Source organism: Schistocerca gregaria, chromosome 2 (genome assembly GCF_023897955.1).
Source record: "Schistocerca gregaria isolate iqSchGreg1 chromosome 2, iqSchGreg1.2, whole genome shotgun sequence".
Taxonomy (NCBI): domain Eukaryota; kingdom Metazoa; phylum Arthropoda; class Insecta; order Orthoptera; family Acrididae; genus Schistocerca; species Schistocerca gregaria.
Window position 1 is genome coordinate 702,521,023 of NC_064921.1, and position 23,476 is coordinate 702,544,498.

Below are 23,476 nucleotides of genomic sequence, written 5' to 3' on the forward strand. Positions count from 1 at the left end.
TTGGGTGTCAAACTGTATCCAATGAATAACGCAATGTCAGTAAATACAGAAATAACACTCATTCACTTTGTTCCTCTCCTGTTCCACCTTGCCGCTACAAAAATCTTACACCAGTGTTAACATCTCTGAATAATTAACAGAGTCCGTGACTGAATGCAATCTTTCACTCTTCAGCAGCATGTACGGATAGGTGAAAGTAATAAGAGAGAGCTTTATTCCTTATCTAGAGCCTTTAGACCTTGCTCCAGTACAATCACAGCAAGAGGTGTTACCCCTTGTAGAGACTGACAAACCCAGTCTTAGTTTTCTGATCTTTTATTTCAGTAGACACCACACACAGCGCTAACCTCATATTGAAAGAAAGCAAAACGCGGGCGTTTAGGGAATTACGAGCTGATCAAATACTTGGTCAGTACGTAACGCCAGTTGTCAGCTGTGGGTGCAAATGTGTGCCGATCTCGAAGGGGTTGCAAAACGCCACTGAAATCCAGGAGCACGCCGCAGCGGCGTACGAAAGAGTAACCGATACGGCTGCGACAACTGGCCTGACAGGAGTGTCAGCAAGAGGCGGCTAGAGTGACGCGCTCACCACGAGGTATATAAGGGCAGGGGCCGTGGGGTGCTTCAGAGCAACACAACCGCCTCCAGCAGCAGCACCGCCACGAGCAGCGGCACCTCCAGCATGGCTTACAAGGTATGTCTCGTGCGGCCAGTTCCGTCATGACCATCATACAGGACAGGAGACTTCTCTCGGCCTTCACAGATGCAGAAAAAACCACTCGTGTGGAATACAGATTCTTTTATTCATACACGACATCCTGTAGGAGGAACATCTACATCTACATCTACATCCATACTCCGCAAGCCACCTGACGGTGTGTGGCGGAGGGTACTATGTGTACCTCTATCGGGTCTCCCTTCTATTTCAGTCTCGTATTGTTCGTGGATAGAAGGACTGTCGGTATGCCTCTGTGTGGGCTCTATCTCTCTGACTTTATCCTCATGGTCTCTTCGCGAGATATACGTAGGAGGGAGCAATATACTGCTTGACTACTGGGTGAAGGTATGTTCTCGAAACTTCAACAAAAGCCCGTACCGAGCTACTGAGCGTCTCTCCTGCAGAGTCTTCCACTGGAGTTTATCTATCATCTCCGTAACGCTTTCGCCATTACTAAATGATCCTGTAACGAAGCGCGCTGCTCTCCGTTGGATCTTCTCTATCTTTTCTATCAACCCTATCTGGTACGGATTCCACACTGCTGAGCAGTATTCAAGCAGTGGGCGAACAAGTGTACTGTAACCTACTTCCTTTGTTTTCGGATTGCATTTCCTTAGGATTCTTCCAATGAATCTCAGTCTGGTATCTGCTTTACCGACGATCAACTTTGTATGATCATTCCATTTTAAATCACTCCTAATGCCTACTCTCAGATAATTTATGGAATTAACTGCTTCCAGTTGCTGACCTGCTGTATTGTAGCAAAATGATAAGGGATCTTTCTTTCTATATATTAGCAGCACATTACGCTTGTCTACATTGAGATTGAATTGCCATTCCCTGCACCATGCGTCAATTCGCTGCAGATCCTCCTGCATTTCAGTACAATTTTCCATTGTTACAACCTCTCGATATGCCACAGCATCATCCGCAAAAAGCCTCAGTGAACTTCCGATGTTATCCACAAGGTCATTTATGTATATTGTGAATAGCAATGGTCCTACGACACTCCCCTGCACCACACCTGAAATCACTCTTCCTTCGGAAGACTTCTCTCCCTTGAGAATGACATGCATCGTTCTGTTATTAGGAACTCTTCAATCCAGTCACACAATTGGTCTGATAGTCCATATGCTCTTACTTTGTTCATTAAACGACTGTGTGGAACTGTATCGAACGCCTTGCGTAAGTCAAGAAACACGGCATCTACCTGGGAATCCGTGTCTATGGCCCTATGAGTCCCGTGGACTAATAGCGCGAGCTGGGTTTCACACGACCGCCTTTTTCGAAACCCATGCTGATTCCTACAGAGTAGATTTCTAGTCCCTAGAAAAGTCATTATACTCGAACATAATACGTGTTCCAAAATTCTACAACTGATAGACGTTAGAGATATAGGTCTATAGTTCTGCACATCCGATCGACGTCCCTTCTTGGAAACGGAGATGACCTGTGCCCTTTTCCAATCCTTTGGAACGCTACGCTCTTCTAGAGACCTACGATACACCGCTGCAAGAAGGGGGAAAAGTTCCTTCGCGTACTCTGTGTAAAATCGATTTGGTATCCAATCAGGTCCAGCGGCCTTTCCTCTTTTGAACGATTTTAATTGTTTCTCTATCCCTGTGTTGTCTATTTCGATATCTACCATTTTGTCATCTGTGCGACAATCTAGAAAAGGAACTACAGTGCAGTCTTCCTCTGTGAAACAGCTTAGGAAAAAGACATTCAGTCTTTCGGCCTTTACTCTGTCATCCTCTGTTTCAGTACCATTTTGGTCAGAGTGTCTGGACATTTTGTTTTTATCCACATACCGCTTTGACATAATACCAAAATTTCCAAGTGAAATGACTAGTGTTCTTAGATTTTCGAAAAGTGTTCGTTACTTGAAACGTATTCAACTCCCACAATGATATTACTGAAAAATGTTAATTAATGAAGGCATTTCAGAGCAGGCTTTTGCCTCTTTGCACTTCGAAATAATCTGGAGCAGGGTACATTCACGTAATGATTGCAGACACTTAACTTCGGGAGCGTTGCCTCGAGGATGCTGTTTTCTGTTGACCTGGTGTTGATAATGGTTAGGGTTTTTATCAGTTGCTTGAATAAAACGCAATCTTTGTTTTTGGCTGTTTATTCAGTGCAAGCAAAAACTCTTCCTGTACTTTTACGTAGACGATACACACAAATTTCATCATAATTAGAGTGAAACTGGACTTTCTTTTGTATAATCCAAATAACAAAGAACTGTTAGCCCCCAGCTACAAGCACGCTGACACAGTTCGCTTCACCCATTCCGTCATATACACGCCTACTCGACCATGCTTCTAAAAACAAAAGATACACATGTGTCCAAGGAAGGCTTACAAAAAATTACATTGGTATGAAAATATAAACTATGAAATAAATTTCATGTACACCAGAAGGTAGAAATTTATGCGTTATTTCAAAATATGTGTTAATATATTCAGTTATTGTTTTTATTCAAATCTGTTTTAGACCAAATGTGAAGTTCTTGTATAGCCATTCTTCTCGGAGCTACATTTACGCCTTCTGAACATATAAAAAATACACACAGGAACTGTAAATAAAAAACGAGACTGCAAACAACGGAAAGTCAAGCGTAATTAATGGACTCCCCTGCCATAAGCGAAAAACGCCTAAGTTCACAAAAAACGGTACCGTAATCTTCGATTTCGAAATCGGGTATCGACAGGTACAATACTGGTCACAAAGCGTCAACCTAGGATCATCAAATACTAACCAAGATGCTATCGTACGGAGTATCTTCAAAATTGAGCGATTTGCTAGCGAACATTTCAGAGCCCAGAACATTACCTTGGGAGGCAAAGTTCTACAGAGAACAAATTAACATAACAAGTGCTCAGAGGAATGGTAATAGAATCTTTAATGTTCTCAGTGTACGCAAACGGTCAGCAACACTACAAGAGAGTTCGCTGACGATGCTGTTTACTACGGGAAAGTATCGTCGTTAAGCAATCTTAAGAAAATACAGGAAGACTGGATAAAATGTCCACTTGGTGTAATGTGGATAAATCAAGTTATCTTCCGTTAGGAATGTGGAATGCACTCAATGAATGCGATGTTGTTGTTGTGGTCTTTAGTCCTTAGACTGGTTTGATGCAGCTTTCCACGCTACTCTGTCCTGTGCAAGCTTTTTCATCTCCAAGTACCTACTGCAACCTACATCCTTCTGAATCTGCTTAGTGTAGTCATCTCTTGGTCTCCCTCTACAATTTTTATACTTTCAAAATGGTGTAGCACAGCAATCAGTCGTCCTTTCCTTTCAGGCTTCACTAAAGCAAATATAAGTTTCGGCTGGTGCCTAGCCATTGTCAATGCACTATTTCATAGTTTCAATACATGTCCTAGTACGCCAGTCCACTGTTGTTCAGGCTTCTGTCATAGTTCATTTAAGAGGCTTGAATGTACTCTGTAGTGGATAAAATGTAGCACATTTTGCCGTTATGCAAAGATCTGTCAGAAACAAAATATATACAATCAAAAAGCACCTTGTGGACATGACCATGTACTTTTATGTAGCGCTTAAAGCTTAACAATAATTTGCGACCACTGAACATAGGGACATTGTCATGTGCAAAAAGTGCTTTTTGATTGAAAGTGTTTTATTTCTGACAAGGTTTTACACACAATATTACGTTTTATCTACTAATGTGGTTCCAATCCACAAACAATATGCTTTTTAACAAACATTTTTGAAAACCATAAGATTTCAGCCAAGTCTGTAGAAATCGATTTTCGAAAATAAAGACGTATTTATGCCACCTTGGCTACAGAAAGTTTTTTACCAGACATAATGTACTTTATTTTGTCGTAAATTCTGAAGAACGTGAGTTTTTTAATTCCGGTAGTGTCATGAGATGTCTGAGTTAGTAGCACACATACAACGAGTAAAAATGATCAGATCGCGACAAGTACCTTCCAGCAAGCGCATCAGTCCGTGGTACGGAGATGTGTCCAATAATGGAAACAAGCACGGCAAATAACCTTTCGGATTTTCTTCGTTTCTTAATACCACTTGCGAAAAATACTAGTTGGTTCAAATTTTTTGAGTATTTTTCCAGCCAAAGCCGATTAAGTTTGATAATTTTTATGTCAGCGTTTTATTTCTCTTCTTTTTCGTTACGGAATACTGTCGAATTCTTGAAACTTGCAATATTAGTTACGAGTATATACTACTTGTCCCACAGCATAGGGTGTGGGTACTTGTCAGTCCACACATTTACTATACTACGTAGCATTGTGGAAAGAGTTTTCCATTCATTGATTGATATATTCAGTTTGTTCCTCCATTGCCTTTTATGACACGTCAAAGTTTTTCAGTATAATTTTCATACACAGTATTTACAACAGTTTTGAACATGAAGGTAGATAGTAATGTATCAGTGTGTTCAACAGCTTGCTTACTGTTAGCATACAACCAATAATATTAAGAACAAAGCAGGAGCCGCGCGGTATGGCTGAGCGGTTTAGGGCGCCATGTCACGGACTGCGCAGCCCCTCTAGCCGGAGGTTAGAGTCCTCTCTCGGGCATGGGTGTGTGTGCTGTTCTTAGCATAGGTTAATTTAAATACTATGTTAGTCTAGGGACCGATGACCTCAGCAGTTTGGTCCCTTAGGAATTTACACACATCTGAATATGTGAACAAAGCAGGGGTAACTTAACTGTACGTGAACTACAGCTTGACGGTGTTTTAAAAACAACTTCACCATTTTTCTACCAGAGCAGTGCAGACTACTGTGAAGGGCAAGCATTACGCCTGAAGATATTCAATTAGACTAAAGCAGGTGGCGAAGAGCAGCAGTACAACTGGATTTTGTGATATTGCACTCGTATGCAGCCATTAGTTCAGATTAGTTCAGTTCATATCCATAGGGCTTAGTTCGGCTTTAGGTAGAATTGACCACCTTAAGATATTAGCAATTTGCAGTGCAGCCATCAAAATTGTCGCTGATACCAGATGTCCCGTCGTGAATCGAAAACCAAATTTTCATTTCGATCTGATCCGAATATGCCAGAATTTCGATAATTCAGCTTAACAACTGCGGCAGAAGAGAAAGAAAAAAGAACTGTCAGACAGAACGCAGATTTCCTATGGGTACTTTCAGGCTCAGTCGAAGCTCCTTTTAAGTATAATGATGTGCAACATTTACACGAGGATTGGTCTACGTGGTAAAAACAACATCACTGTTTAATACTTCGAACGAAAAAAATAAAAAGATCAGAGATTGACAGAGACATCAACACAGGCAGAGTATTCAGTTGTAACTTTTTGTTGACTATGAAGGAACCGTGACCGATACAAGTGACTCGTGAAGAAATGCAGTGTAGACAAGGAAAATCACAATCGGAATGACAAGACGGAGATTAAGAAATTATTCGGGAATGCGAAAGATGATTGGAGTTTAACGTCCCGTTAATATCCTCGCAGTTAGAGTGTACGCACTAGTATCTCGAGAGTAATTGACCTGTCTTAGTTGAAGGAACCGTATTGACGTCCCCTGAAGTAATTGCGGGATATAAAAAAAATTGCTTCGGAATGACCGAATAACTGAATCCAAGTCCTCCTAAGTTGGACTCCAGTATCTCAGCTAAAGTTGTAAAACTACTTAGACTGCCGTAAGTAACCGTAGACTGCGGTAGTTTTCCTAGTAGTCTTATTAAGTTAAGGTCGTACTTACATTAACTATGCGTTAGGTGTGTTGCATACCTATCGGGCGTAACCTCATGACGATCGCTTTCTTTACCGGACGTATGTGATCAATGTCTAGCTACATTCCTCTAAAAACAGGAACCGTTTAGAAACTGAGTGAGGATATATTAAGGGCCACATAAGCTGAGGAACATTTTTATTCTATATAGTTATCCCGTCTGTTGACTAAGAGTAAACAGTATTTGTAGTAAAATCAACCATATTTAATTTTAATTTTTATTTAATTTTATTTTTAATTCATGTTTTATTTGAAAACCGTTGTTTGTAAAGCCAAGCAGAGGGATGTTGTAGTGAAAATACCGAAAACTATACAATTTATCATATAGCGCTAGAAAACACCATTACCCCAACAAAAGTAAAAATAAAGAAAACTATACAATTTATCATACAGCGCAAGAAAACGCAGTTTCCTCAAGAAAAAGGTAAAATAAAGAAAATGTTTGCTGAACAAAAATATATCAAGCACCGCTTTAATACATCGTCAAACTTATATAAAACATGTTTCTGTTATTCATAAACAACTTCCGCATTTATCAACAATAAAAGAAAACTCTTTCTTTTCATCATGATGAAGAATGTTCTATTGAGTACAAAATAACAACAACAATTATATACATATATTTTATGTTAGTGCATGTAAACTGTACTTACACCAAAAGTAATTGCTTTTGCTGCATAAAAGCGCAGAGTGCAGAAGCTAGGCGATCAAATAATTTTTATTGCTTATAAAATGCAATTCAAATTCTGTAAAGATATAAAATACGTAATGGACTAGCACTGAATGATGTGTGAACCTAATCTACGTTCTAGGGGACTGATGTGCTCAGAGCCATTTTGAACCTAATTAAGTGCAAAGGAAACAGCTAAACAAACAAGCAAAAAATAGAGAAGTCGGCACCTCCCGGTTTATGTCTTACACATCCGTTTATGTTTATTTTCCTACCAATGCTAAAAATAGTACCAATAATCCTACAATTTACTACGCCATGTTTGTACTGCTCCAAAACCACCGAACTGTAATTTCGATGTAGCACAACTCTAGCCTCAGATATTACGAAACGCAGCCTAGTTTTGTAGTATTGGACAGCTCTCTGTTATGAAAAAGAAAAAAAATTATGATCCCAATGGTCGCACATAATAAAGCCCAAACAGAAAGACAAGGTGCAGACAGTCAGAGAACACCTATTGAGAACCTTCAACACCGCAGCGCCTCTGCAATCGTTGGCTAATATATTAAAAAACTAAAAACCCGCCTCTATTGCGCAAAAAGCACCTAGTGTTAACCTAGGTTTCGGCGTAGATAACTACACCTTGTTCAGAACAACAATAAAACCCACAAGTGCCTAAGAAGACCTTTGTCAGTGATTAAAAGAACACCATAGCTATACATTTATAAACGAAAAAAGGAAAACACGAACAGTACATATGTACAAAGTCAAAACCACTACTTAACTTGAGGGTGTACGCTCCACCTCACACCGGCCTATGTACGATGGGCCATGATCCGCTATAAACTGCAGCTACATATGGGTTTGACTTTGTACATATGTACTGTTTGTGTTTTCCTTTTTTCCGTTTATAAATGCATAGCTATGGTGTTCTTTTTATCATTGACGAATGACTTCTTAGGCACTTGTGGGTTTTATTGTTGTTCTGAACAAGGTGTAGTTATCTACGCCGAAACACTAGGTGCTTTTTTCGCAATAGAGGCGGTTTTTTAGTTTTTTAATATAAGCACCTATTATTTTTTTTCTTATGATGAGTAATGAACACAATTTTGTTAACAATATGGTACTGTAGCCACTGCATGATTGCCGCAGCTGATCGTCCTCGCCGCGGTGGCGGCCGTGGCTCACGCCGGGTACCTGGGCGCGCCTGCTATCGTCGCTCCCGGTGCCGCCTTCGCCGAGCCCGCCTACGCCGCCCCCGCCATCGCCGCCGCCCCCATTGGTAGCTACGGCCCAGCCGTTGCCGCTGCCCCAGTAGCCAGCTACGCCCCCGCCTTTGTCGCCGCCCCCGTCGCCAGGTTCGCCCAGGCCGTCGCTGCTGCCCCCGCCGTCAGAGCTGCCCCCGCCCCCGCTCCCGCCCCCGTCGCCGCCGCCGCGCCAGCCACCGTCGCCACAGAGTACGACCCCAACCCCCAGTACAGCTACGGCTACAGCGTGTCTGACTCCATCACCGGAGACTCCAAGAACCAGCAGGAGACCCGCAACGGCGACGTCGTCCAGGGCAGCTACAGCCTGGCCGAGCCGGACGGCTCCATCCGCACCGTCGACTACACCGCCGATCCGGTCAACGGCTTCAACGCCGTCGTGCACCGCCAGCCGGGCACCCACCCCGCCCCCGCACGTTCCGCTGCCGCCCCCGCCCCCGCCCCCGCCCCTGCCGCCAGGGCCGCTCCAGCCCCTCAACAGGCTGCCAGAGCTGCCTACTCTGGGACTGCAGCGTCCGCCGCTCCTTCCGCTAGGGCCTACGGCCCCGTTCTGTCCTATGGCAAGGTTATTCTAGCCTAAATGCTATTTATTCTAGGCTAGATGTTATTTATTCTTGACTTCATTTCCCTCCTTATGTGCACTGCATAGATTTAGCACTGTGGAATTAACTATTTGTAATCTTTAGTCTTAAATAAACATCTTTGGAGACATATTTCTTATTTCCTTGGGCACCATTACCACATATATTTTCAGATATAATTTGTATTCACGCAACCTAAACTTATCTTGTGAGAGTCATTTCAGAAGACTACATTACAACATAGGGGCTGCTCAGCAAAACATGGAAAGCGACATACTTCACATGAGAGATGTAGTGTGAGACAGCGAAACATTAAGAGGTAACAATGATTACTATCAAACGCATAGTTCATTGGAAGGTGTGAGGGATGACCGCCTCTTATCGAGCTGCCTGCAGTTCTCAGCAGCGGGGTGGATAAATGATCAACGTCTATGTGAAGAATCGAATGAAGTCTTGAGCATTCACGAACACTCATTAATTAAACTGTTATTCAAAGCTAAACTAACACAAATAAAAATACAAAGCAACCAGTCATTAAATTTTATGTTTTTAATTTACGGTACGTTTCGGATACTTTTCTCCATAGTCCAAATGGCAGGTGTGATATGTACCTCATGTGCAATACTCCCGGAATCTAACGATGTCGAAATGTCTGCAGTCCGCCGGCCGCGGTGGTCTAGCGGTTCTAGGCGCTCAGTCCGGAACCGTGCGACTGCTACGGTCGCAGGTTCGAATCCTGCCTCGGGCATGGATGTGTATGATGTCCTTAGGTTAGTTAGGTTTAAGTAGTTGTAAGTTATAGGGGACTGATGACTACAGATGTTAAGTCCCATAGTGCTCAGATTCATTTTTTTTTTTTTTTTTGTCTGCAGTCCTATGACCTCAGCTGTGCACTTTGCCTGATTACAAAGTCTGTTTCCCACGAAGAAGCAATGAACTTGAGCCCAACACACAAAGTCCTATCTTGACGATGGAATAAATCCTTTGAACCCATGGTAAACAAAAACATCTACAATTTAGTGACTGGTTACTAATGTGGTGGTTTGGGGCATATGGGGACAGTTTTGAGACCGTCTGCATCTGTGCTATGAGGGACCACCGCTCCTCCCTTTCCCTCTAGACCACTTGTCTTATTGGTGGAAAATTAAAGGCCAAAGACGCGACACAAAAGCCTCTTCTACACTAGCGCAAGTACAGACTAACAACAGTATCTTGTTCAAACACACACGGTAAACAGAGAAGAAACTGAGGAGAGAATCGCAAACTCGAGTTTCAAATACATAAAAAAAACATAAAATGGAAACACCTAAATCTCTTGTGTTGCATGCCGAAGAATTTCTTGACGAGCATACAAACGCTGACGAGGAAAACCTCGTGTCCTGCACACACAAGCCACTGGACGCACCGGATGAAGCCTAACTTTGACTGTGAAATAGACAGTGAAGTAACGGTACTCTGCCGCAGAATGAATTGATTGATATAGAAATGATTTACCTTAAAGACCGACAGATGTGGACCTCAAGAGAATATGTGAAATATAGGCGCACTTTTTCTATGTAACGTTACTACTGCAATAGTATATGTAAATAGGTGTAATGAACTATTTCAAAAACATCTCACTGAATTTCTGAAACCCTATTGTGTTTAGGAGAAAGTAAAATTTGTACTGCTGTTTCTGATTGATAATCATCTTTTTGATTACTCCTAAGAGCCTGCGCTATTCCAGAAGAGGACTTATCAATTCCAATCCCCTGCATCTTTCTGATCATTCTAAAAAATATCTTGGTGTTCTTCAGCCCTAGTTTTGTTATGTTGTAGTTGAACATTTAAAGCAGCGGTCCCTACCACCCAGTTTCATAGGAGGCAGTAAACTGTAGCGGTCTGAAAACATTTTCTTTAGATTTTCACAAACTTTTGACATGAAGTATTTGGTAAGCAACTATTATTAAATGTTTTAACTTGATGTAACTCGGCTTTGTAAATTTTGTAAAGTGAGTTGCTTACCTTACAAATCACTGTTCTAAGATAGCGATGGACGTCACAAAATTATATAATAATACAGAATCAAAAGTAGGCGACAGGTAAAAAGGTTATTTATAGAATAAGAAATGCCATCAACAACCTTCCTTTAAAAATATCTGGCCGAACAGATTGTTGCACGGCGCTCCAGTACTTGATCATAGATCTTCTGCTACATTTTTGTGGCCCGACTTCACAAGAGGCATGCGTAAGCTCTTTAGCTGTCGTTGTATGGGTTTCTTCTGTCTATAAACGTTGTATGCAGTAATAAGGTTATACGGGTTTCTATTGTCTGTAAACGTTGTATGTAGTAATAACTGTATGTCTATCCTGAAATGTATGTAAATGCTTTTAACAACCCGCCTCCGTGGCCGAAGTCACTCTTCCTTTGGCAGGGCAACAGAGTGGACACGCTAGTGTTTCCGTGTGCGGAGCGAGATCTCGCTTTGTTTATATTCTGACAGCCGTTGTTTACGTGCTATCTTAGCGTCTACGATACATGGCGAACCGCTACCGTAAATGTGCACTCCGATTTCCTTTCTGCAATGACTATGGCCGACGCAATCGAGTTGGAGCGATTTCTGCGAGATGAGGTCAAGATCCCGTCGACGGACATCATAGGAAATACACTTACCGATCATGAACAGCACGGTCTATGTTAAAATCGTTAACGACGTGCCACTGAATGCATTCTACGCGAGAGCAAACAGGGACTCCGCTTCTGTCACGCTGACGGCAAAATCGGGGCAGTGACCATCGACCGCATAGGTAGGCTCAGGCATGCGTACGCATTTTCGAATTTCCTGCAGAGGAAATCGTTGCGGCACTCGGACGGTACGAGACAGTCCAAATCCATACTGCGGAGAAATGGACGCAGTCTCACACATATCCTTTCCTAAATGGTGTCACCCTTGATTCGATAGCGACGTCCCGTCCTTTCTACAGATCAGTAAATGCCGTGCAATAATTATGTATGACGGCTAGCCTCGGACCTGTTTCGCATGCAGCAAAGAAGGGCACCTTAGACCCGAATGCCTACAATGGCGCCTTACGCAACTTCCATCCGCCGACGGACCACCCGCGTAGCAAACTATGGTGCTACCGGTGACCTACACCGCTGATCTTCCTTCTCTTGTCACCTCGAAACGACGACAGGACTCCACAACTGAGCCACATCATACCCGAATGGAGGGCGCCTCAGACTTCCCGTCGCCTCGGTCGGCCATCTACCCGGCTCTGGCGGTGCCAACGCTGCCAGCCGCTGACCCAACCCTCGATAACAAGATGGAGATCGATTCGCGCATTGCCCCTTAGCCGAATGGCGTCGTAATACCATCGACTGTTACTATGCAGTCCTCAGCCCTAGGCCCAGACAACTTCACTGAATGGCAAAGAGCTAAAGCAAGGATAATTGTGCTGGCACGCTACAAATTTCAGGGGGAATTTGAAATTCCATCCATGAACCATGCAGAGCCTGCTGAACAACGGCATCGCCGACAGCTCATAGACAGTCTGGTCACGTCTCATGACCCACAAGTGACCATTCAGAATGACATCGTTATCGCGTTCGTTGAACACTACCGATGTACTTGCAGGGAATAAGATGCCGATGCCGAAGAATGACTCCATTTTGCCTTACTTCATGTGCACTCTCACCCATACAGAGGAGGATACTTCAACAGCTGCGGACATACGAGGCGATGCCAACGACGCAGTCGATAAGGGTGCGAAAAAGAGATCGCCCGGCTTAGAGTCTTACTGACTGAGTTTTTCCAAACCTGCCAGGGGCTTGTGTCAACATGGTGGACGACTATGTTCCAAGAACTGATTATATCTCACAAAGCAGTGTCACCCATTTTTGTTGTGGGCATTATCATTCTGATACACAAAACCACCTGATTCGACAGTCACAAACTATAGACTGCTCACCCTACTCAGTGCAGAGTACAAGATCTTCGCCCATTTACTGGCAATGTGTCTCTGGACGATACTCCCTCGTGTCCTCTCCTCCTAGCAAAAGACGCCTGGGGGACAGGTTAACGTACAGACTGCCACAGGACACTGCCGCGACTTATTTGCCATGGCTGCGATCTGCAGGCACCATGCAGTGGTCGTCGCTATGGATTTCGATAGCTCCTTCATTGCAGTGCGCCACCGTTTCCTGTTTTCGGTGGTTCGGTGGTAGGCCGAATATGCATCTCACCTTACAGTTTCTGTTGCACCCGAGGCCGTCTTTGGGGTCCTGACGACCGAGCTCTCAGGACGCTCTCTTCGACATCACACCTTTCGCTGCCGGCCATACACAGATGACTTCCTCCTCCTCCACTTGGGCTCCGAAAATGGTTCAAATGGCTCTAAGCACTACGGGATTTAACATCTGAGGTCATCAGTCCCCTATACTTAGAACTACTGAAACCTAACTAACCTAAGGACATTGCGCACATCCATGCCCAAGGCAGGATTCGAACCTGCGATCGTAGTAGCCGCGTGTTTCCGGACTGAAGCGCCTATAGTTACTCATCCACAGCGGCCGGCTCTTTGGCTCTGAGATTCGACCAGTCCTCGGATTGATTAAGCGTCATGTGGCTGCTGCAGGTTGTGCTACGAACGTCGCTAAATCTTCTACGCTGTACATCGGACGAGGCCTCCAGGAAAGTGAAGCAGCATCCCTGTCGGTAGTGTGGACATTCCGGTATCTCGTTGTCACTTTTATCCCCACCATCAAATGCACAGCAGCACCAAATTTCTGTCGCCTGATACATGTCATCCGCAACGACGTCCGCCAAAATCTCTTGTGCCGCCAGGACACACTTCATCGTGTTGAATTCCTTAACTGTTATGCGTCATCAAAATCGTTCCACTTCGCGTAAGTGCTCACTCTGTCGATGGCCATCGAGCGCATCCTCCAGGTGGCATTTGCCTGTTACCTTGCAGCAGGTTCCATGGTTAAAGTACGTGATGAGACACTTATGCTGCCCTCATGGATTGGTGGCCTCGGACTCATCAGCTTCTGCAGGCGAGCTGCAGCCTTGTCTACGAATACTGTAAGAAGACAATGGAATGGACGGGACGCATCCCTAACACACGGCTTGCATGAAGTCGTCCTGCCTTCGTTTACCTTACCACCGGTGTCTCTTGGAACACTGCGCCTCATTGGTCTCACCTTTCGCCCTTTTTCACCGACCACAGTTACACACACAAGAGCCCTTCATCTAGTGTCCCATAGTGTGGAGTACCATCCACCAGATCTTCCTCCCTAAGAACGTCCGGGAAATGTGATATCACATGGTCAACACGATATTTGCCACAAAACAGTGACAGAACAACATTGGTTTGTCGGATTCTCCTCTTTGTCTCCTTTGCCACCAACTCCACACTGATGACCACCGACTAACTGTTTTCCTGAGCTTTCTCAGCTCTTTTCGGAGCTTGTCGGCAGAATCCGAAATGTTCCGTAGCTCTAAGTCTAAGCACTGCTGCCAATGAACGCGATTTACAGGGTGCGACACTATAATGAACAGACGTTCAGTGCGCAGTGGACATGTAGTGACTGCGATTGACTTGTTAATGATTATATCCGTTCTGAGTATCAAATTAATTATTTACATGGCTTTCAGTGTACCACTCACTGAATAATCATGTCTTAGCAGGATTTTAATTTTTTTCTTTGTTTCATATTATTGATATAAATATGTACCACAGCTTATGGTTAACGCATTCACGAAACCTGTTTTTTTTTTATATACTAGCGTGCTATTTACACCACAGCAATGGAGGAATTCGAAGCCCAAATTGCGTGTGCGTTGACAGTAATACGAGGAAGCCATTTTCTTGTTACGCAGCGGTCTTTGTTTTCGCTAGCCCTGGACGTGCGACCCCCGCAGCTCGGGGAACTGGAGAAACATTACAAGGTATATTCGTCAGGTTTATATGCGTGCGATATATTTCGAAGTTGAACATGTACATTCAGATTGTTTCAACTCGCTTCATATTCGCTTGTTACCGACTGCGTGCGACTTCTTTTTCGATTTTTTTAAGAAGAAATCTTAAGAAGCACCCTGTTTAACCTCTACTAGGAATAAATGCATATTAGTATTTTCACTGTACAGATTTTTCACATGACAGGCGCTCCTTCCTCGCTCTGGGATCGGGTCAGATTATGCAAGTATTTTGTGTGAAACTTTTTAAAAATTTTCAGTGAAACTTATCTCAAAAGGATCTCTGCATAATCTCTACCAAAAAGTATACATACCATTATTCTAAATGCTACGACTTTTTACGTGGACATCACTGTTCTGCAATCGTCAGTAGGCACTATATTCTATTTAATTTCTGAAAATAAATGCTGCTCAAAATATTCTTCTTCTGCCACTTTAAATTCAGCCGGCCGGTGTGGCCGTGCGGTTCTAGACGCTTCAGTCTGGAACCGCGTGACCGCTACGGTCGCAGGTTCGAATCCTGCCTCGGACATGGATGTATGTGATGTCCTTAGGTTAGTTAGGTTCAAGTAATTCTAAGTTCTAGGGGACTGATGACCAACAGATGTTAAGTCCCATAGTGCTCAGAGCCATATGAACCATTTTTAAATTTATGTTTTGGAATGTTGGGATCTTACGTTATTGTTAACTTTAAGAATGAAGAGTTTTAAGTCCTAATATGACAAGTTATCTACAAGCTAACGAAAACAAATTGTTGATTTTTAACCACAGAGCATTTATTTGGGTAGAAGCGGGCTTGCATCTGTCAAATACGTGTCGTGTTGCGTATTGTACTGCTACAAATACGAACCAAAATACTAAGTTCTTTTTTTCTTTATCTTTACATACTTATATGTTAACGACGTCAGATGCTCGGATGTTACACATTTTTATTCAATTAGATCGTTTGAGCAGTACCTGAAATGGCATATTTGTTCGCCTCACATATTTCATTTTTTTAAAGAAAGTGTATTTTGTTTCAACATCGTTTGCTGCTGTTCGTGAGTGCTTTAAGACGAACAATAAATTCGCAAGCCATGAAGTTACCTCCTGCCACAACGGGTATTCAGGAAAAGTGAGAACAATAAAAAATGATACTGGCAATCATAATAAATTAACTTTCCAAATATCCAAGAAACTTGTAATTTTATAGAAGTTGAAACAGCACACAAGATTTTCTGCTTGTTGTTCTACTAAGAATAACTTTGCCGATGCGAATTGCCTTGCGTTTATTAATTTGTATTTTAGTGTAAAACTCGTTGAAATGCTGTGGAATATCTATTCCCTTGATCACATTCACTTATGCGCAGCGCACATACGGAAACCCGTTTAATCGATCAATCCGGTCAGAAGCTCTGTGACCACCAAACTGACCGATGATATCGGTCGACGTGTGTCGAAAACAATCTGACAGCTAACGTAGGTTGCCCTATGACCGTACCCTTTCTCTTGCACGGTTTTTTATTATTTTTAAAAATGGTTCAAATGGCTCTGAGCACTATGGGACTTAACATCTGAGGTCATCAGCCCCCTAGAACTTAGAACTACTTAAACCTAACTAATCTAAGGACATCACATACATCCATGCCCGAGGCAGGATTCGAACCTGCGATCGTAGCGGTCACGCGGTTCCCGACTGAAGCGCCTAGAACCGCACGCCCACACCGGCCGGCTTTTTCTTTTTTCTTTTTTTTTATTAATCGATAGTTCATATTCGCGGCCTCTCTGATCTAGTGGCTCGCGTTCGGAATTACTAAGCCTAGGGGTTATGGATTCGAAGCTCCTGGGTAAAATAAAAATGGTTCAAATGGCTCTGAGTACTATGGGACTTAACATCTGTGGTCATCAGTCCCCTAGAACTTAGAACTACTTAAACCTAACTAACCGAAGGACATCACACACATCCATGCCCCCGGCAGGATTCGAACCTGCGACCGTAGCAGCCGCACGGTTCCGGACTGCGCGCCTATAACCGCGAGACTCCTGGGTAAATTTGGGTGTGATGAGCACGAGAATTTTTTCATGTATTTAAGTACGTTTATTATGCTGTTTACTCGCCATAGTACAAGCTTCAGCTTAGTTTCGCGCTCGAGGTAGGTGGTGTGATTGTTGAAAGATTTATTTGTGTATTATTTTTTCTTTCAGGTACATAGTGGCTTCTGTGAAACTAAATCCTCTCTTGGCACTGCCTCCCCCGCCCCCACCCCGCCCCCCGCCCCCCGCCCCCCCAAAAAACAAACCATTATAAAAATTAGAAATCATTTGTTATCGTTTGCAGCTTATTGTAAGACAAATGACGAACACCATAGTTTGATCAAATAGGAATCAGACATTTAACTCTTCGCAAGACAAAACGGTAGTCACACTACCTACTTTGCCGGATATAATTGGGAAAAAAGTAGCTCCGCCGTGGCCTGATAATCATTGAATATCGTTGTGAGTCGATGAAAGTATTATGGATCTCATTATCACTGAGATGCTGCCATACAGCGTTGTTGAAGGAGATGTATTTCATAGGCTCAATTTGGCGGACCCTGACACTCTACCCAGGTAGAGGGAAAAATCTGAGAAGTACTTTAGAACGACTTTAACACCAGCGATGTACGAGAAAGTAAAAGGAAATATATTAGCTTTACCACTGACACATGGAGTAATCCAGCGAAGACATTCTCATTGTTGAGATGCACAGGGCACTTCACTAAAGCTCTAGAAGGTAAAAAGTTATACTGGCAGCTATTATCTCGGAACAAGACCACACAGGGCAGCATATTTGAGAGAAACGTAATCAAATTATTGCCGAATTTAATTAAACAAATAAAATCCACATGGGTACCTGCGGCAATGCTTTTAATATGCAAGCAGCCATGTGTTGTGGAAACTTTGCGTATATTGGACGAGTAGGTCATACGCTACAGCTAATTATTTATAGTTCAAAGACGCTGCTGTAATGGATATAATATAAAAAAATATCGAAAAATTGTAGGACGTTTGAAAAGAAGTAACAAGCTTCCCGCTATTTAAACAAGTTTCAAGAATCATGTAACTTACCCAAACACATTTAGATACTTGATGTCGAAACCCTCTGGAACAGCACTTATTTAATTTTGGAAAGACTCGTTGAACAAAAAACTGCTATCAATTTATACCTCACAGAGAGCGGTGAGATAATAGTGCCAACTGCAGAACAATGGATGCAAGTAAACTAATGTGTAACGGTAGTCAAGCGCTCTCATCAAACAACTCTTCATATTTCAAGTGATTCTTCGTCCGTAATCTTTAACAATACCATTGATCGTCAAGCTCAATTCAAAAATCGACCACAAAAGAGGAAGAAATGCTTCGCATTTATTGATTGCAACTCTAATACGAGTACGGAGCGAGATGGCGCAGTGGTTAGCACACTGGACTCGCATTCAGGAGGACGACGGTTCAATCCCTCGTCCGGCCATCCTGATTTAGGTTTTCCCCAGGCAAATATCGGGATGGTTCCTTCGAAAGGGCACGGCAGACTTCATTTCCTAATCCTATGAGACCGATGACCTCGCTGTCTGGTCTCCTCCCCCAAAACAACCCAACCCTCTAATACGAGTAGATCCCCGTTACTTCTGAGGAATGCTGACATTTATAAATATTGGACTTCTAGTCCATATACTTATCTACGCTCAGCTACACTTAATCGTTTATCTGCCTCTCCTACTAGTGTTCCTAGTGAACAATTGTTCAGCGCAGTGAGAGAGATACATGTGGACAGATGATGTAACTTGATTGACGAAAATGTGGAAAAATTATTATTTTTAGGTCACAGCATAAGACTGTTAAATTTTGATGGTTAGTTCTTTTTCATTGATGGATATCAAAACGCTAATGGAAATTTAATTGTCATTTGGCTATTATTACGTGTTTTTCCAATCGTAATTGTTCAAGTATTTATTAAGTAAATAAATATTATAATTGACTATTGCAAAGTGTTGTTATTTCTGACTGGATACAAGATAATTTTAATTATCTCGTTAAATTTTTTATATTATATTTTTAAAAAGTCATTATTTTATTCGCATTTTGCCATTCCTGAACGGAATTTCGTAGAGCTGTTAAACTCTATGGTTCAGCCGAAGGTTAGGGCGATAGCCGATTAGTCAGCTTCGGCCTCGGCTATAAATCGACCTTCGATTGGACACTATCTCCCCCCTGTTGTCAGTTTTCGTGACCGTTGCCGCTGGTTCTCATTCAATCAAGTAGCTCCTCAGTTGGCCTGAATGCATCTCACTTGCCAGCAGCACTCAGAAGACCCTGACGGTGATCCATCTCCCTTGCCCGACAGCACTTCGGTGATCTGACGGGAACCTGTATTACCAATGCGACGAGGCCTTTGGTTCCATCATTTTCAGGTCGAACAAATATTTCCATTCCACATGCAGTCGGAAAATGGCGAAGACGACAATACTGAACAGTGCTATTATGTAGCGTCCATCTTCTCTTGAATTACTGGTTTGCTATACCTTCTTAGAGCAGTTATGTGAAAAGCAGAGCGTGCGCAGCGAAATTACGCTCGGTAATTGACATAAAAAATGGTTCCACTCGAGAGGTTGATGCTGTGTGGACACAGATGTGAGAGAGAGCAGTGAATAACCATGGGCAGGGAACTGATGTTGCATACATACCTTTTCCAGAATGCAGAAACACGATTTTGAATGTATCGTGAAATCCATTGCTGCGAGAACTGGTAAGGCAAATTTCAATATGAAAACCTGCATACCAGTAACAATCAAACTGACGATTACCCTTCCGTTTTTAGATTCTGGTTTGCAACACTTCTGTAGAATACAGGTTTCCTCTGGCCACACACGGGCTTGTGGGAAGAGAAAAAATTGTTCAGACCAACGTCGTAACGATTTTCGTTGCTTCCAAGAACCATAAAATAGGAAAGAATAAAACGAAACAGATGACTAAATGTGAAGAAGCTATTATTAAATTAGTTGTGGATACATGAGTCATACTTAAACTCTAGTAGTATAGCCAAGTAATAGGAATAGCGGCCTCCAGGTAAGAAAATGCATACGTCAAAACTGGTGGAAAACAAGAAAACGTTGGATCTAAATACAGAAGAAAGACACTAAGGAAAGAAGCCCGAGATGGAAAGAAGTCTAAGAACTATATATGTACAGTGTGAACAACCTCGTTTTGCTGCTCTCTACAGATTGCAGTTGGCAAATGTTTATGATGACCCTGAAACTTACAAACGAGTGCATTGTGTGAACCATAGAGAATAACACCAGGCTGATGCCGGCGAAGGTTCGAGTCCCCCCTCGGGCATGGGTGTGTGTGTTTGTCCTTAGTATAATTTAGGTTAAGTAGTGTGTAAGCTTTGGGACTGATGACCTTAGCACTTAAGTCCCATAAGATTTCACACACATTTGGACACAATAACACCAGGGACCAAAGCAATTAAGTTATACTGAGTGCTATTTTTCATAATTTCTTTAAAATGTGGGATTCGCGCAGATAAAAGACTACTTGACGCAATAGAGTAGAAGAAGGTTAGTGTTTAGCATCCCATCGACAACGAGATCAGTAGAGACGAAGCACAAGCTCAGATTATGGAAGGAATGTGAAGGAAATCGGATGTGCTCTTTCGAGGAACCATCCGGGCATTTGCCTGAAGCGATTTAGGGAAATCACGGAAAACCTAAATCAGAATGGCTGGTCGCGGGTTTGAACCGTCGTCCTCCTGAACGCTAGTTCAGTGTGCTAACCACTGCGCCACCTCGCTCGGTTTAGTGCAATAGAATGAACTAAGAAAGTAAGGAAGATGAGTATCAACTTCCCATTGAGAGAGACAGTTGAAGGAACTAAGCACCCTCTAACTCGCGAAGGACCTTTAATGAACTGACATCTAAGTCAAAGACGTACAAAGGGAAAAAAACAAAAAAACTGATTTTGGATAATACAATATGGTCGTCATATATTTTCGAATATAAGGTAGACAGGGTGAGTCAGTAACTATTGCCAGCAAGAATAACTCCGAAAGTATGATAGGAGCTGAAATGTTTTTGGGGCAAAAGTTGCATGGGACAATGGGGGCGATAATATGACGTTGGTTTTTTGTTGCTAGGTAGGCTCTCGTCACAGATACGAAGTTCAACTTTCTTTTTTCTTTTTTTTTTAAATGGGATGTTATAGTTTCGTATTTATTTTCTGATAGCGGCTATCGAGACGAATCCAATGATGTGTAACAATATGGTCTTTGAAGGCCAACGAATGTTACAAATGTGGCTTGAACGTCTATTTACAGAAGGTGTTCGAAGTGATGACCAATGGTATCAATGCAGTGCTGCAATCTTCTTATCATGGACTGAGTAGTATTCCTTATCACATCGGCACTTATCGCAGTACTTCTCTCTCGTATATCTTCAGGTGTAGTTGGAATACCATACTATAGCATCCCATTAAAAAAAGAACAAAAAAAAATTGACCTTCATATCTCTGAAGCGAACCCACCTAGCAACAAAAAAATCAGCGTCATATTATGGTCACCGTTGTCCTATGCAACTTTTGTCCCACAAACTTTTCATATCCTATCATACTTTCGGAGTTATTCTAGGTGGCAATAGTTAGTGACCCACCCTGTATACCTGAAGTCTGTGAATTTATCGTAAACTGAAATTATCAATTCAATTGAAGAATAAACTACTATGGCGACTCTTCATTTAGTTTTACTGTCTAAATGTGTAAGTTAGTTGTAAATTCTGTCTGAGTGCATTTGTTTCGCTGCTCGTAATAGTACCGCTATACTTTTCATTCTAAAAGAAAAAGAAGTATCGTTTAGCGGCCTTCACCGGAACACAGAATAGTTTTCTCTTCATTCTCACTATTGATAAACACTGAAATCAGATTAATTATAAAAGTACAAGACTACCTCAAACATACAGTTACTGGACCAATCTCTGATTCAGGAGTAAGTAGCTTCATTCAACGATTGCAGTTCACATATCTTATTAATAACTGTTCACAGACTTTGAACGCAGAAGGGGTAGAGATAGACGCATGGGACATTCCATTTCGGAAATCATTTCGAAATTCAATATTCCGAGGCACGCAGCGTCAAGAGCGTGCCAAGAATACTACATTGCAAACAGTGCCTCTCCTGGGTTCATAACCATGTCTGTTGGATTCTAGAGGACTGTAAAACCATGTCTTAGATGAGTCCCGATTTCAGCTGGTAAGAGCTGATAGTAGGGTTCGATTGTGGCGCAACCCCACAAGCCATGGAACCAAGTTGTGAACAAGGGATTGTGCCATTTTGTGCTGGCTTCATTATGGTTTGGGCTGTGTTTACATAGGGTGGATTGTGTCCTCTGGTCCAACTGAATCGATCATTGGCTGGAAGTGGTTATGGCTATTTGGAAACCATCTGCAGCTATTTGGAAACCACCTGCAGCCAGTTCGGACTACATATTCCCAAACAATGATGTCATGTCATCGGGCCACAGTTGTTCGCGATTGGTTTGAGAACATTCCAAACGATTCGAGAGAATGATTTGGTCACCCACATCGCCCAACATGAATCCCGTCAAACATTTATGAGATATAATCGAGAGGTCAGTTCGTGCACAAGATCCTGCAGCGGCAACATTTTCGTAGAATGAGATTTTCACTCTGCAGCGGAGTGTGCGTTGATATTAAATTTCCTGGCAGATTAAAACTGTGTGCCCGACCGAGACTCGAAATCGGGACCTTTGCCTTTCGCGGGCAAGTGCTCTACCATCTGAGCATTAGGAGTGATTTAAAATGGAATGATCATATAAAGTTGATCGTCGGTAAAGCAGATGCCAGACTGAGATTCATTGGAAGAATCCTAAGGAAATGCAATCCGACAACAAAGGAAGTAGGTTACAGTACGCTTGTTCGCCCAATGCTTGAATACTGCTCAGCAGTGTGGGATCCGCACCAGGTAGGGTTGATAGAAGAGATAGAGAAGATCCAACGGAGAGCAGCGCGCTTCGTTACAGGATCATTTAGTAATTGCGAAAGCGTTACGGAGATGATAGATAAACTCCAGTGGAAGACTCTGCAGGAGAGACGCTCAGTAGCTCGGTACGGGCTTTTGTTGAAGTTTCGAGAACATACCTTCACCGAAGAGTCAAGCAGTATATTGCTCCCTCCTACGTATATCTCGCGAAGAGACCATGAGGATAAAATCAGAGAGATTAGAGCCCACACAGAAGCATACCGACAATCCTTCTTTCCACGTACAATACGAGACTGGAATAGAAGGGAGAACCGATAGAGGTACTCAGGGTACCCTCCGCCACACACCGTCAGGTGGCTTGCGGAGTACGGATGTAGATGTAGATGTAGATGTAGATGAGCTACCGAAGCACGACTCACCCCCGGTACTCACAGCTTTCCTTCTGCCAGTCGGGCACACAGTTTTAATCTGCCAGGAAGTTTCATATCAACGCACACTCCGCTGCAGAGTGAAAATCTCACTCTGG

At 42.7% G+C, this 23,476-nt stretch overlaps 1 protein-coding gene across 1 annotated transcript; it reads left to right on the forward strand.

The window, feature by feature from the left end:
* The first annotated feature begins 632 nt into the window (after positions 1-632).
* On the forward strand, positions 633-9,117 carry LOC126334804 (cuticle protein 21-like). Its single transcript, XM_049997437.1, has 2 exons — positions 633-694; positions 8,292-9,117. Exons 1-2 carry the CDS (start codon positions 683-685, stop codon positions 8,982-8,984), a joined length of 705 nt encoding a protein of 234 aa, XP_049853394.1. The 5' UTR covers positions 633-682; the 3' UTR covers positions 8,985-9,117.
* The last annotated feature ends 14,359 nt before the right edge of the window (positions 9,118-23,476 follow it).